The following is a 16,077-nucleotide window of genomic DNA, read 5'->3' as shown; positions in this document are numbered from 1 at the left end:
ATTTCATAGCATTATCCTTCAAGAAAGACAAGCTTTTAGTTGCAATTGTTCTATTTACAAGTGATATTCGTTTAAATAATAAAAGGTGAAGACAAAAGACAGAATCGACGATTTGAAGACGCAAATGACCAAAAAGCTAAAAAGTACAAAGTACAATCCAAGTGGTTCAATTTATTGATGAGAAACGTCTCAAAATTACAAAAGTACAAGCCGCAGAACGCAAACTACAAGATATTAATTTATACGAAAAGGTGTTTAAAAATCCGGAACCGAGACATGAACCAACTATCAATGTACAACTCAACGGAGCTAAAAATACAAGTCAACTATGCACAAAAATATAATATAATATATAATTAATTATATATATATATATATATATATATTTTATTATAAAATAATCAGCAGCCCACGTTTAATTCATTTAGTGAGCTGGAATCCAAAGCTCCACGACTGCGAAGCTGTGAGGAACAAATGTGCCGCGATCGCGGAGCTCTACAGTTAAAAATGGGCCTATAAAAGGCCACGAATTCAGCCGATGAACGTACCCCTTTTTCTTTCTTTCTATCTACGTAAAAATATATATATATATATATATATATATATAATTTTAATTTTAATTTTAATTTAAGTTTAATAATAATAAGGTTATAGTGGCGAATGTTTTAAGTTTGTAAGTCGAAACTCTGCCGTATAACACTACGTGATTAATACTCATTGTAAGTTATGTTCAACCTTTTTAAATTAATGTCTCATAGCTAAGTTATTATTATGCCTATTTAAGCCAAAGTAATCGTGATGTTGGACTGAATATTAAGACGGGGTTATTGGGCTTTGGACCATAATTGGGGTTTGGACAAAAGACCGACACTTGTGGAAATTGGACTATGGGCTATTAATGGGCTTTATATTAATTAAATGATATCTCGTTGATTTAATATAGAGATTTATAATTTGACGTGTTTATATATAACCACATACGTTTGACTGGGTATGGTGGGCGGGATATCTATAAATACTAATAATTATTCATTTGACTGGACACAGGGATGGATTAATAGTCACCAGACTCATTAAAACATGGGTGGATTACATTCAAGGATAATTGGTGTAATTGTTAACAAAGTATTAAAACCTTGGATTACACGCAGTCGATAGCCTGGTGTATTCATTAAACAAAGTATTAAGACCTTGTTAAAGTATAAGTCCCCAATTAGTTGGAATATTTGACTTCGGGTATAAGGTTAAATTGGCGAAGACTCTCGCACTTTATAATTATGACGATGGACTATTATGGACAAAACCAGATGGTCATATTGAATAATCCAGGACAAAGGACAATTAACCCATGGTAATAAATTAAAATCAACACGTCAAACATCATGATTACGGAAGTTTAAATAAGCATAATTCCTTTATTTTATATCTCATCGCACTTTATTTATCGTCATTTTATTTATCGTACTTTAAATTATTGCACTTTTAATTATAGCACTTTTATTTTATCGCATTTTTATTTATCCTCATTTACTTTACGCTTTAAATTAAGTTAATATTTTGCATTAGGACTTAAAATCGACAAACCGGTCATTAAACGGTAAAACCCCCTTTATAATAATAATAATACTTATATATATATATATATATATATATATATATATATATATATATATATATATATATATATATATATATATATATATATATACAAACACACACACACAAATATAGTTTAATAAAAATATAGCGTTAAACTTAGCTAGATCCCTGTGGAACGAACCGAACTTACTAAAAACTACACTACTCTACGATTAGGTACACTGCCTATCAGTGTTGTAGCAAGGTTTAGGTATATCCCATTCTATAAATAAATAAATAACTTGTGTAAAATTATATCATATTTAATATTATTTCGTAATAAAATATAATAGTATTTCGTACTACCCCTCGCACACATCAGGTTTGTAGTTAATCATACATGTTTCAGCAAGAAGATCAAGGATATATTTCTTTTGGCAAATGAAGATTCCCTGTCGAGATCTCAAGACTTCAATCCCTAGGAAGTATTTAAGCCCTCCCAAGTCTTTCATTTCAAACTCTTTAAATAAATTTGTTTTAAGTTTTGAAATTTCTTCTTGGTCATTTCCGGTGATAATCATGTCATCAACATAAATTATAAGGCATGTGATAAGGTTATTTCTTTGTTTTAAGAAAAGAGTATGGTCAGAATTACTTTGTTTGAAACCATAATTTTCCATTGCTATAGTAAATCGCCCAAACCAAGCCCTAGGAGATTGTTTTAAGCTATAAAGAGATTTTTTAAGAAGACAAACTTCCCTTTCCCTAAAGTCGGAGGTGAATCCTGGAGGTCCCTCCATGTAGACTTCTTCCTTGAGGTCTCCATGTAGAAAGGCATTTTTAACATCGAACTGATGAAGTGGCCAGTCTTTATTTGCTGCGACTGAGAAAAGGACTCTGATCGTGTCAATTTTGGCTACTGATGAAAAATTCTCTGAGTAGTCAACTCCATAAGTTTGAGTGTATCCTTTGGCAACGAGTCCAGCTTTATATCATTCTATAGTTCCATCAGCTTTATGTTTGATTGTGAAAACACAATGACTTCCAACTGGTTTCTTTGATTCTGGGAGTATGCATTTTTCCCATGTATTATTTGTCGTGAGGGCTTCCATTTCATTTTCCATAGCTTTCCTCCATTTGGGAGATTTTAGGGCTTGTTCAACAGATGTTGGAATTTCTTCAGAGTATATTGCGGAAGTAAGTTTCTTGAGATAGATTCACTCTGAAAATGTTTGTCATTGGATATCTGGACCTCGGAGTTTCTCTTTCGGGAGAATACCTTTTTGGTGGAACTCCTCGATTAATTCATGGAGGAAGGATATGGTTCAGGTTGTGGTGGTTCAAGTTCAGGTTGAGTTTATTGATCGGATTGACTTTGCTTTTCAGTATGGTCTTCAGTTTGACTTGTTCTTTCCTGTACTGGTATATTCACTTCATTTTCATGATTAGTAGTTTAAAAGGGCTCAGAACTAACCTCAGTGTGGTTGGGAAGATCATTGTCATTAGTACCGGTAGGAGGATTATTTGGAGGTGTGGCATTATGAGTCACTTCTTCGGATGATGGTAAATCTAGCCAACTCACAGTGTCACTATAGTCTGACTCCCCCTGACTCGTGTGTTAGGTATAGAAGTATTCAGTTTCTAAGAAGTCACAGTTCATAGATGTGAACATATGTTTCCTCTTTGGACTGTAACACCTATATCCCTTTTGATTAACCCCATAACTGACAAATACACATTTTTCAGCACAAGGGTCGAGTTTAGTTCTTTCCCCTTTTTGGATGTGAATAAAGACCGTACACCCAAATATACGAGGTTTAAGAGTGAGGTTTGATGGGAGTTTATAAAACTTTGCTAGGGTTTCAAGAGGGTTTTTAAGTTCTAAGGCTCTTGTTGGAAGTCTATTCACAAGGTAAGTTGTCGTGGCAAGAGCTTCAGGCCAAAAAGACCTTGGGACATTAGATTCTATCATTAAAGCCCGAGTTATCTCAAGAAGAATTCGATTTTTTCTTTCGGAAACACCATTTTGTTGAGGAGTGTGGGGACACGTAGTTTGATGAATAATTCCTTTTGTTTCACAAAAGAGTTTCATTTGAGTGTTGACAAACTCTCCGCCGTTATCGGATCTTAGAATTTGTATTTTTCTTTTGAATTGGGTTTCAATCATGGTATAAAAATTTGTGAATTTATCATAAACTTCATATTTGTTTGTAAAAAAAGTGCACGTCATACGTGTGCAATCATCAATAAATAATAAGAAATATCGAACGTTAGCCCCCCATTAACCCTTGCGGGTCCCAGACATCGGAATGAATTAAAGCAAAGGGGTGTTCAGACTTAGAATTACTAGTTTTAAACGAGTTTTGATGGCTTTTAGCCAAAATACATGTTTCACACTTAATAGCTTTATTCGAAGGAAAAATACTTGAAAATAAAATATTTAAATAACCAGCAGACGGATGTCCTAGACGTCTATGCCATAACCAAGCTTGTCTATTAGAGGTTCCATGAGCTCGCATGATTATACCATCTTGAGTGACTTCATCCACATAATATAACCCATCCCGTTCAGTACCACGACCAACAATCTTCCCGATTTTGATGTCCTGTAAGATACAGAATGTTGGGTGTAATAAAATGGTACAATTAAGTTCTTTGGTAACTTGACTAACGGATAAAAGTTTGTGTGAAAGAGAGGGAACATATAGACAATTTTTTAATTTTAAAGTTGGTGATATTTCGATTGTTCCTCCTCCTTTGACTTGAACGTTCCCACCATTAGCCATTTTAATTTGGGTTTTACTAGTTTTTGACTCGGAGTGAAAATCATTTTTATCAAACGTCATGGTGTCAGTGGCACCACAATCGATAATCCATTCTTTATTTTTGGGTTTATTTGAAACAATATTGGTAAATGAAACATTGTTAGTTGAAGAGGACTGACCCTGCAAATCCTTTTTAACTTTTAATTTGGTTTTGGCATAATGGGACTGTTCAAGAGAGGTTTTTCCCCTTGAGGGGTTATAGGGAAACTTTACATCAACCAGAGGGTTGATTTTGCTACAAGGATCAAAATTAGGTTTTTCATATAAAGGGAAATTAGGTGAGGGGTCTATTTGCAATATCTGGAACTGATTTCTGGTTAAAAACCCTAAATCACCCAATTGATTCATTCAATTGGGTTTAGATACAAACCCTAACCCTAATTTACCTTCACCTGTAGACAATGAAGGCTGCTCAGCTGCCATTAATCCGAATCCTCCTTGAGCAGTGGTGGTGCCGGAGTTGTTGATCTGATGATTACCTCCGGTTACCGCCGTTGTCGTTGCTATCGATGCTCTTCCCTTTTTGTGACCATTGTTCCACCATTCAGGATACCCAACGATCCTAAAACACTGATCTTTGGTGTGCCGTTTCATTCCACATTCATCACATTTGAGATTATCTTTGTCATTTATTGATGAGTAATCTGAACGGCATTGGTTCTTGGAAACAAGGCTATGACCCTCCGGTTCTTTGGATTTTGATACGGGTGCTAGCAATCCAGATGCTATTCCTGAGTGGTTGGTAACTTCGGTTTTGTTGCTAAAGATATTATGGTGAGCATTTTCTTTTCTAATAGCAGCGTAAGCCCCTTCAACGGTTGGTAAGGTCTCGAGTCTCAATAATTCCCTTTTGATGTTATCGTGTTTATAATCAACAGCATTCAAGAATTGAAACAATTTTTGCTCTGATCTAATATTGTTATATTTAACAATATCGTTTGGGTGTTCTGTAACACCCCGTTTTCTCGTACGTATCGAAAGGTACATACTTAATCATTTGTACGTTTATAACTCGTTAGCTTATGCACAAATGTATGAATAAATGTGTATATATATATATATATATATATATATATATATATATATATATATATATATATATATATATATATATATATATATATATATATATATATGTATATACATATGTATGTGTGTCGCATTGGTATTGAGTCGTATGAGGCTTAAGTTCGAAGCTTAGACGATCATAAGAAGAGTGAACGAGGTGTGTTAGTGGTTTGAGCCATCATTTTATGCTAACTTGTCGAAGGGATCAGGATCAGGCCACTGCCGCGCCGCGAGAAATGGGTCCGCGACGCGACAAGCAAAGCAAATCTGGATCAGAACATGAGTTAAGAGTGGTGGTTTTTCCTTTGTAACGTCGCGCCGTGACATTTAGCGCCGCGCCGCGGCAACTCTGCAGTTCTAATTCCGGTTTTAGCTTAAATTAAATGACTTTAAGGGACAAAATGGTAATTTGACATGTAAATCTGATGGGGGCATTAACTTTCCACCACACATCCATTTATTTCATTTCTTTTTCTCTTTTCTCTCCATTTTCTCTCCCAAAACTTAAAACCCATTTGAATTATAAGTGAGATTTGAGAGTGAAGGATTGAGGGTTGATCTTTGGAGCGAGATTTAAAGTTGTTCCTTGTGTCTCTAGCTACGCGTTGATAGTCTCGGTAAGTTCTAACTCTAAGTTTTGAGTTTTTATTGGTTAATGGCTAGGGTTTGGGTTACTAGAGATTTGTATGACCCATTTGAGGGTAAAATGGGTGAGGTTGGGTTATGTTGTTGTAATTAAACCCTAATAGCCATAATCTAGGGTTTTGGCCTTGTGATTTGAGGTTTTAAGTGTCAATTGGTGTTGTTAGTCACTAATGCACTTTAAGATTTATGAAAGAAGGGTTAATAGGTAAGTTTGACTTGATTGTGAGTTTAAGTGAGTTAAAATGGGTCAAAATGTACTAGTTGACCTAATGGGATGAAATGGGTAGGGATTACCCTAAGTTTTGTGTTAATTGAAGTTAATAGACTTTAATTCACTAGTCTTAGTGATTAAAGTCGAGTCTTGGCCATTTATGGGCAGTTGTGAGTAGTTGAGTCATTTAATGCAATTTGGGTCATTAAATGCTCAAGTGGGAGTATTTTGGTTAATCCCACTAGTTGTGGAATTGAATGTGCACTTAATGATTTAGGTACATTGCGTTGAAGCTCGGAAGTACTAGATCATCATCCTTGTGACAAGGTGAGTGGAATAATTATATATGCATGTATATAATTTATTTTCTTGTGGGGTATGGGTTAAAGTTCGATTTTGACGATACCATACCCTAGAGTATATTATGTTGTGGATGAGGGTTTAAAGTTCGTTGTTGACGATACCTCATACGTATGGAATTAAAGTTCGATGTTGACGATGCCATACGACTATTGTAGTGAGTTGATGAGGGTTTAAAGTTCGATGTTGACGATACCTCATATGTGGGTTTAAAGTTCGGTGTTGACGATACCACAATAATGTAGACGAATGGGGTTTAAGTTCGATGTTGACGATACCATTCGTTGGGCTAGCCTTGAGATCTTGAGCACTTTGGATGTTGTGAACATCATCGTTATACTTGTATTTTAGCATGATGTATCGTTGTGTTATATGCTATTGTTATACTAGTCTTGTTATCGTGGTACTTAGCGTTATACATGTGAAAGGTATGCTAATTATGTAACTAGTATGTATGCGGATTTGGTAAGTGTTTGCAAGTAAGTAGGTTATATATATGTATGTATAATTGTTGCACTCACTAAGCCTTGCTTACCCTCTCGTTGTTTACCATTTTATAGGTTCCGGCTTGGACAAGGGTAAGAGCATACGTTTGGACTAGTGGTCTCCCGCTTATGTTGTCGGGGGTGCTTTTTGTGTTAGCTTTTGAAGTTGGCCTAGCGTTTTGGGTAGTTTAGCCCCAAACCATGCTCGAGGTCGTTTGGATTATAAACTATCATTGTAGTGGGTCAAACTTGTATAAAACTTAATTAATGGCCTTCGTGCCTTTTTGTAAACGTTTAAGTTGATGTACGTTTAAATGGAACTTGTGGAATGATTTACATATTTAATTGGCGCGTAAATGTGTACTATAATAAAAAATAAATAAATTTATCGTATGGAATACGGGTTGGGTTGTTTCAAGTGGTATCAGAGCCTGGTCTAAGGGATTTAGGCGACTTGAGATAGGTGCCTAGACTTGGACTTTATTGTGTGAGCGCTTTATGCGGGACTTGTAGGACTTTGGGTCTAATCGGGAATTGTTAGTGCCTTGGTTTATGTGAACTAACCTTGTGCTAATTGTTTTGTATTGTGGTTAGCAATCATCAAGCAAGACGGACGTGGTACTAGTGAGTTAATGCGACGTGCTCGCGTAACAATGATTAGCTACCATTGTTACGGGTGCAAATCGTGTCAAACAAGTAATGTACGGCGATTGTCGAGCGAGATGGAGTAGTGTGGTGTACATGTATATACTTACATGTTATGTCTTTTCGTTCTTTGTTTAATCCTTTCCGTTTTATAGAATGAAGACGAGAAACGGACACGATAATGATAACGGTGGTACGAGTGAGGATGTTGAACTCACGGCCAAGGTTGAGGCCATCTTTAAAAAGTTAAAGAAGGATTTTTTTGACGATGTCCGAAAGGTCTTCCAAGAGTCGGTCGATGGGCAAGTGACCGAAATGATCAACGATCGAATGAAAGCCGCAATAGAGGAGGCTTTAGAGGCTAGAAACATTTATCCTCGAGGCGAAGGGGGTGAAGGTAATGGTGGGGGTGGAAGGCGGGACTTCCACTACAAGAATTTCAAGGATACTCAACCTCCGATGTTTAATGGGGTGAGGGATCCATTGAAAAGCACTTATTGGATTTCCGATATCGAGGGAGCTTTCCGTACCGCGGAATGTCCTCCCGAGAAGAAGACGAGATATGGGTCTAGCATGTTACGTGAAGAAGGCAAGTTGTGGTGGGACGATAAAATCAATTTGTATGGTGAAGAGCAATGCATGAGCTTGACATGGGAGGAGTTTAAGAAGGAATTCTTCCAAGAATACCGAACTTCTTCCGACCTTGATAGAATCCGGGACGAGTTGCATCATTTGCAACAAGGTTCGATGGACTTGGTTACTCTCAAGTCTACCTTTTTGGCAAAGACTCGCTTTTGCCTGGAATATGTTGGTGACGATCACAAGCTAATGAAAGATTTCTACCGTACCTTGAACGACGAGTTCAAGGGTAAGATTAATCGGGGAATGGCTAAGACTTTTGAAGAGCTATACGAGTTGGCTCGGGGTTTTGAGCCGGAGGTGCCAAGGAAAAGCGATTTCGATTTTTCAAAAAGAAAGTTTGAAGGTTCGAGTCATTCGAATTTTTCAAATAAAAAGAACAAGAACAAAAGGGGTTCCGAAAGTGTCAATAGTGTGAAGAAGGGCGCTACCGGTGGTTTTAGGAACTTTGTCCCTACTTGCTACAATTGTGGGGTACGTGGACATATGGCTCGAGATTGTCCGAAGCCAAATTCAACGACCAAGCTCACTTATTCTAATTGCAACAAAGAAGGACACCGAAAGTCAGAGTATCCCGATTTGAACAACGATAATGTTAAAAGGCTAGAGAAGGCGGCGGGTACGGCTTGAGGTCGAAACTATTTGATGACCAATGATGAAGCCAAACAATCGAACGAAGTTGTCTCAGGTACTTTCATGGTTAATTCTAATCCGGCAAGGATTCTTTTTAATAGCGGTGCAAATTTGTCGTTTGTATCCCCAAAATTTGTGCCTAAACTTGATAGACCGTTAGCTAAGTTAAGTCGTCCGGTAGAATTCGAAATAGCGGACGGCAAGACGGTGCTAGTGGTTGATGTGTGTAAGAATTGTGACGTTGTTTTTGGTGCCGAAAACTTTAAAATTGATCTCATCCTTATGACTTTGGACGATTTTGATATCGTTGTTGGTATGGATTGGATCGATCGAAATAGAGCCGATATTGCATGCCATGAAAAGTTTATACGTGTGAAGACCCCAAGTGGGGGAGAGTTGATTATTCATGGCGATAGACGAAGAAGACTTGTGCCGATATGTTCTTTTGCACGGGCACGTCGTTTTCTTGCTAGTGGTGGCATGGTTTTTTTTGCCCATGATGTTGATACTCGTGACGAGTCACCACCCATTCGTGAAATTTTGGTGGTTAGTGAATTCGAAGACGTTTTTCCAGACGAGTTACCGGGTGTCCCGGCGGAAAGTCAAGTTGAATTTCGCATTGAGTTGGTTCCGGGAGCTACTCCCATTGCTAAAACTCCTTATCGTTTAGCACCAACGGAAATGCAAGAGTTGTTAAATCAAACCCAAGAGTTGCTTGAAAAGGGTTTTATTCGACCGAGTGCTTCGCCGTGGGGCGCTCCGGTTTTATTCGTGAAAAAGAAGGATGGTAGTATGCGGATGTGCATCGATTACCGGGAGTTAAACAAAGTGACGATCAAGAATCGTTATCCATTGCCTCGGATTGACGATTTGTTTGACCAACTCCAAGGTGCGACGTATTTATCTAAGATCGACCTACGGTCCGGCTATCACCAAATGCGGGTCCGTGAGGAAGATATTGAGAAAACGGCTTTTCGAACGCGCTATGGGCATTTTGAGTTCGTAGTATGCCTTTTGGTCTTACGAATGCACCGGCGGCATTCATGGTTCTTATGAACCGAGTGTGCCAACCTATGTTGGACAAGTCGGTGATTGTGTTCATTGACGACATACTAGTCTACTCGAAGAGTATGAACGAACATGAACGTCATTTGCGTGAAGTTTTGAAGACGTTACGAAAGGAGAAGTTGTATGCTAAGTTCTCCAAATGTGAATTTTGGCTAAGGGAAGTTCAATTCCTTGGCCATATTGTGAACAAGGAGGGTATTCAAGTAGATCCGGGGAAGATTGAGACGGTAAAGAGTTGGGGACGACCGACTACGCCTACGGAAATCCGAAGTTTTCTCGAATTGGCCGATTATTATCGTCGGTTTATCCAAGACTTTTCTAATATTGCTTCTCCATTGACGAAATTGACGAGGAAGAATGCTAGATTTAATTGGGAAAATGAGCAAGAGATCGCTTTCCAATTGTTAAAAGAGAAGTTGTGTCAAGCTCCGGTGTTAGTGTTGCCGGAAGGTGTGGAGGATATGACGGTCTATTGTGATGCTTCATTAAATGGACTCGGGTGTGTTCTAATGCAAAGAGGTAAAGTCATCGCTTATGCCTCTCTACAATTAAAGGAACACGAGACGAGATATCCGACTCATGATCTTGAGTTGGCGGCGGTTGTGCATGCGTTGAAAATTTGGCGCCATTACTTGTATGGTGTCAAGTGTACGATTTATTCGGATCATAAGAGTTTGAAACACCTCTTTAATCAATGAGATTTGAATTATCGTCAACGTAGGTGGATGGATGTGGTGAAAGATTATGATTGTGAAATACTTTATCATCCGGGCAAGGCGAATGTGGTCGCGGATGCCTTAAGTCGAAAGAGTCATCACCCGGCGTTACGATTGGGATTGTTACGTATGATTATTACTAACGATTTTCTTGAAAAACTTGGTGTGATGCAAATAGAGGCTTACGTTCACAACAAGCATGCAGAGCAAATTGTGGGACAATCGGAGTTCATTACTATGGGCTCGCGGGGTTTGTTGTCTTTTCAAGGAAGAGTGTGGGTGCCTAAGATGGGTGATTACCGACAAGTGCTACTCGATGAAGCACATAAGTCAAAATATTCCATTCATCCGGGCGCAACGAAAATGTATCTTGACTTAAAGAAAGATTATTGGTGGCCGGGCATGAAACGTGATGTTGTGAAGTATGTTGACCAATGCGTCACGTGTTTGCAAGTTAAGGCCGAGCACCAAAAGCCGTATGGTAAGTTACAACCGTTAGAAATCCTGAAATAGAAATGGGAGCACATTACCATGGATTTCATCACAAAGTTACCTAAAACGGAGACAACCCAGTTTGATTCGATTTGGGTTATAGTTGATTGACTGACGAAGAGTGCTTTGTTTCTCCCCATTAAGGAAGCGATATCGTCGGAGACCTTGGCTAAGTTGTTTATCAAGGAAGTCATCTCTCGACACGGTGTTCCTATATCGATTGTTTCGGATCGAGATACCCGTTTTACATCTCGGTTTTGGGAAAAGTTTCACGAAGATATGGGTACACAATTGAAATTGAGCACGGCGTATCATCCTCAAACGGACGGTCAAACCGAATGTACGAATCAAACTTTAGAAGATATGTTATGAGCATGTATTATCGATTTTGGTGGTAGTTGGGACGAGCACTTACCTTTGGTGGAATTCTCGTACAATAATAGTTATCATACAAGTATTGGGATGCCACCTTATGAGATGCTTTATGGGCGTAGGTGTCGAACCCCGATTTGTTGGGGTGAAGTGGGACAAAAGGAAATCGGGAGTACCGATTTGGTTTTAGAGACGAATAGCAAGATTGATGTGATTCGAGAGCATTTGAAAAAGGCTCAAGATAGGCACAAGTCGTATGCCGACAAACGTAGACGAACGATCGAATTTCAAGAAGGTGACATGGTGATGCTTAAGGTTTCGCCATGGAAAGGTATTATTCGATTCCGGAAACGAGGAAAGTTAGCTCCTCGGATTATTGGACCGTTTAAGGTTTTAGCTCGTGTTGGTGAGGTCGCGTATCACGTGGAATTACCCGAAGAGCTTGCGGGGATCCATAATACATTTCATGTTTCCCACCTCCGTAAGTGTCTTGCGGATGATTCATCTTGGGTGCCATTAGACGAGATTGAGCTAAATAATAAGTTAGAGTATATCGAGGAACCGATTGCTATACTCGATGAGAAGGTCAAAAGGCTGAGACATAAAGAGGTAAGGACTTTTAAAGTCCAATGGCGTCGTAGTAAAGGTTCCGAGTTTACTTGGGAGCCCGAAGAATTCGTGTTGGTTTATCTTCCTTCTTGTCATGCGGCTTGGATCGCGAGGACGCGCTCCGATTCAAGTGGGGGAGAGTTATAACACCCCGTTTTCTCGTACGTATCGAAAGGTACATACTTAATCATTTGTACGTTTATAACTCGTTAGCTTATGCACAAATGTATAAATAAATGTGTATATATATATATATATATATATATATACATATGTATGTGTGTCGCATTGGTATTGAGTCGTATGAGGCTTAAGGTCGAAGTTTAGACGAGCATAAGAAGAGTGAACGAGGTGTGTTAGTGGTTTGAGCCATCATTTTATGCTAACTTGTCAAAGGGATCAGGATCAGGCCACTGCCGCGCCGCGAGAAATGGGTCCGCGACGCGACAAGCAAAGCAAATCTGGATCAGAACATGAGTTAAGAGTGGTGGTTTTTCCTTTGTAACGTCGCGCCACAACATTTAGCGTCACGCCGTGGCAACTCTGCAGTTCTGATTCCGGTTTTAGCTTAAATTAAATGACTTTAAGGGACAAAATGGTAATTTGACATGTAAATCTGATGGGGGCATTAACTTTCCACCACACATCCATTTATTTCATTTCTTTTTCTCTTTTCTCTCCATTTTCTCTCCCAAAACTTAAAACCCATTTGAATTATAAGTGAGATTTGAGAGTGAAGGATTGAGGGTTGATTTTTGGAGCGAGATTTAAAGTTGTTCCTTGTGTCTCTAGCTACGTGTTGATAGTCTCGGTAAGTTCTAACTCTATGTTTTGAGTTTTAATTGGTTAATGGCTAGGGTTTGGGTTACTAGAGATTTGTATGACCCATTTGAGGGTAAAATGGGTGAGGTTGGGTTATGTTGTTGTAATTAAACCCTAATAGCCATAATCTAGGGTTTTGGCCTTGTGATTTGAGGTTGTAAGTGTCAGTTGGTGTTGTTAGTCACTAATGCACTTTAAGATTTATGAAAGAAGGGTTAATGGGTAAGTTTGACTTGATTGTGAGTTTAAGTGAGTTAAAATGGGTCAAAATGTACTAGTTGACCTAATGGGATGAAATGGGTAGGGATTACCCTAAGTTTTGTGTTAATTGAAGTTAATAGACTTTAATTCAATAGTCTTAGTGATTAAAGTCGAGTCTTGGCCATTTATGGGCGGTTGTGAGTAGTTGAGTCATTTAATGCAATTTGGGTCATTAAATGCTCAAGTGGGAGTATTGTGGTTAATTCCACTAGTTGTGGAATTGAATGTGCACTTAATGATTTAGGTACATCGCGTTGAAGCTCGGAAGTATTAGATCATCATCCTTGTGACAAGGTGAGTGGAATAATTATATATGGATGTATATAATTTATTTGCTTGTGGGGTATGGGTTAAAGTTCGATGTTGACGATACCATACCCTAGAGTATATTATGTTGTGGATGAGGGTTTAAAGTTCGTTGTTGACGATACCTCATACGTATGGAATTAAAGTTCGATGTTGACGATGCCATACGACTATTGTAGTAAGTTGATGAGGGTTTAAAGTTCGATGTTGATGATACCTCATATGTGGGTTTAAAGTTCGGTGTTGACGATACCACAATAATGTAGACGAATGGGGTTTAAGTTCGATGTTGACGATACCATTCGTTGGGCTAGCCTTGAGATCTTGAGCACTTTGGATGTTGTGAACATCATTGTTATACTTGTATTTTAGCATGATGTATCGTTGTGTTATATGCTATTGTTATACTAGTCTTGTTATCGTGGTACTTAGAGTTATACATGTGAAAGGTATGCTAATTATGTAACTAGTATGTATGCGGATTTGGTAACTGTTTGCAAGTAAGTAGGTTATATATATGTATGTATAATTGTTGCACTCACTAAGCCTTACTTACCCTCTCGTTGTTTACCATTTTATAGGTTCCGGCTTGGACAAGGGTAAGGGCATACGTTTGGACTAGTGGTCTCCCGCTTATGTTGTCAGGGGTGCTTTTGGTGTTAGCTTTTGAAGTTGGCCTAGCGTTTTGTGTAGTTTAGCCCCAAACCATGCTCGAGGTTGTTTGGATTATAAACTATCATTGTAGTGGGTCAAACTTGTATAAAACTTAATTAATGGCCTTCGTGCCTTTTTGTAAACGTTTAAGTTGATGTACGTTTAAATGGAACTTGTGGAATGATTTACATATTTAATTGGCGCGTAAATGTGTACTATAATAAAAAAAAAATTATCGTATGGAATACGAGTTGGGTTGTTTCATCTAGATAGGTATTCCACCATGTTAACGCAATACCTGTGAAGGTATGCGTAGCGTACTTCACTTTGTCTCCTTCGGCACACTTACTTATGGCAAACACCGATTCAACTTTCTCGGTCCACCGTTTCAATCCGATTGGTCCTTCGGTCTCATCAAATTCTGAAGGTTTGCAGGCAGTGAATTCCTTGTAGGAGCATCCTACACGATTTCTTGCGCCGTTAGCTGTATTGCTAGATTCGGAGTTATTGTTGGTATGTAACACGGCATGTACTGCGGCTATGTTTGAAGCAAGAAAGGCACGAAATTCCTCTTCGCTCATATTCAAGGTGTGTCGAGTAGTCGGTGCCATTTCCTTCAAAATAGTCAAATGAAACAATTTAATCATACAGAATATTAAGAGTATTCAATAGTATCTCGTAGCATAATATGAACTCATTTATAAAAGCTTTTTCTTCATATTAGCGTTTTATAAGTTTAAATTCGGGTACTACCTACCCGTTAAGTTCATACTTAGTAGCTAATATACAATTCAACTACTACAATTCCATATGAAAAACTGATTATAATAATATATCACATACAAATATTCTTCAAACTTACAACTTCGCTATATTACATATAACATGAAATATAGTACACTATGATACAGGACAGTTTTGAAGATAAATCTAGTTAATACGCAAGTTGTTCAGCAAAGGAAATAAAGACACGTAATTCATAAGTCCAGAAACAAGTCATGCATTCTGATTTTACTAAGACGACTTTCCATCCTTGGTCTTGTGTAAAATAACCGTTATGACCATTAGCTAGGCAGCATGTTGTAATGTCGTCAAAAGGACGAGGGTTTTGTAATGTCCAACAGCCCTGTAATAATCTAAAAACCTTGTTTCTCACCCCAACTACTGAATCCGTCACTTGTGGGAAAGTTTTATTTAAAAGCTACAATCCGGTATTCTTTTTCTCACTTTGGTAAGAAGCGAACATCACTAACCTGTAAGCATAACATGCTTCTTTATGTCGCATGTTAGAAGCTCTTTCTAATTCACAAAATCCTATGTTGGGATATGTTGAGTCAAAATAGGTTCTTAACCCGTAGCATAAAATTGCGTTTGGGTTCCCCGCATTTAACGCTTTAAAGAAAACACGGCTTAACTTAAAGTCTCCCCAATGTGATATACCCCACCTATCAAAGGAAAGCCTTTTATAAACTAAGGCATTTCTGGAAAGTCTTTCAAATGTTTGACAAGTTAATTTTTCCATAACTAAATGTGCTGATGAATTCTGACCGACTCTAGACAAGATTTCCTCAATCATATTCTCTGGTAGGTCTTCTAAAAGATTCGGTTGTCTACCCTTAACGTCCATTTTGTTTTTATACTGTAAAATAGACAAGGATTAGATTCGTAATAACAAACAATACAAGCAA

The 16,077-nt window shown here is 38.1% G+C and overlaps 1 protein-coding gene across 1 annotated transcript in view; it reads right to left on the bottom strand.

The window, feature by feature from the left end:
• Positions 1-1,940: 1,940 nt before the first annotated feature.
• LOC139901755 (uncharacterized) overlaps positions 1,941-16,077 on the bottom strand; it is a 28,217-nt gene continuing 14,080 nt past the window's right edge. Inside the window, exons 3-9 of the mRNA XM_071884432.1 lie at positions 4,790-5,313; positions 4,251-4,729; positions 4,028-4,184; positions 3,296-3,645; positions 3,053-3,184; positions 2,621-2,783; positions 1,941-2,563 (exon numbers count right to left, since the gene is read on the bottom strand). Coding sequence (XP_071740533.1) covers positions 1,941-2,563; positions 2,621-2,783; positions 3,053-3,184; positions 3,296-3,645; positions 4,028-4,184; positions 4,251-4,729; positions 4,790-5,313 — 2,428 coding nt within the window. The remainder of the gene's footprint in view (positions 2,564-2,620; positions 2,784-3,052; positions 3,185-3,295; positions 3,646-4,027; positions 4,185-4,250; positions 4,730-4,789; positions 5,314-16,077) is intronic.

The sequence above is a fragment of the Rutidosis leptorrhynchoides genome, chromosome 3 (genome assembly GCF_046630445.1).
Source record: "Rutidosis leptorrhynchoides isolate AG116_Rl617_1_P2 chromosome 3, CSIRO_AGI_Rlap_v1, whole genome shotgun sequence".
In the NCBI taxonomy this organism is placed as follows: Eukaryota; Viridiplantae; Streptophyta; class Magnoliopsida; order Asterales; family Asteraceae; genus Rutidosis; species Rutidosis leptorrhynchoides.
The sequence above is the reverse complement of the archived record's forward strand: the minus strand, read 5'-3'. Positions and strand labels throughout refer to the sequence as shown.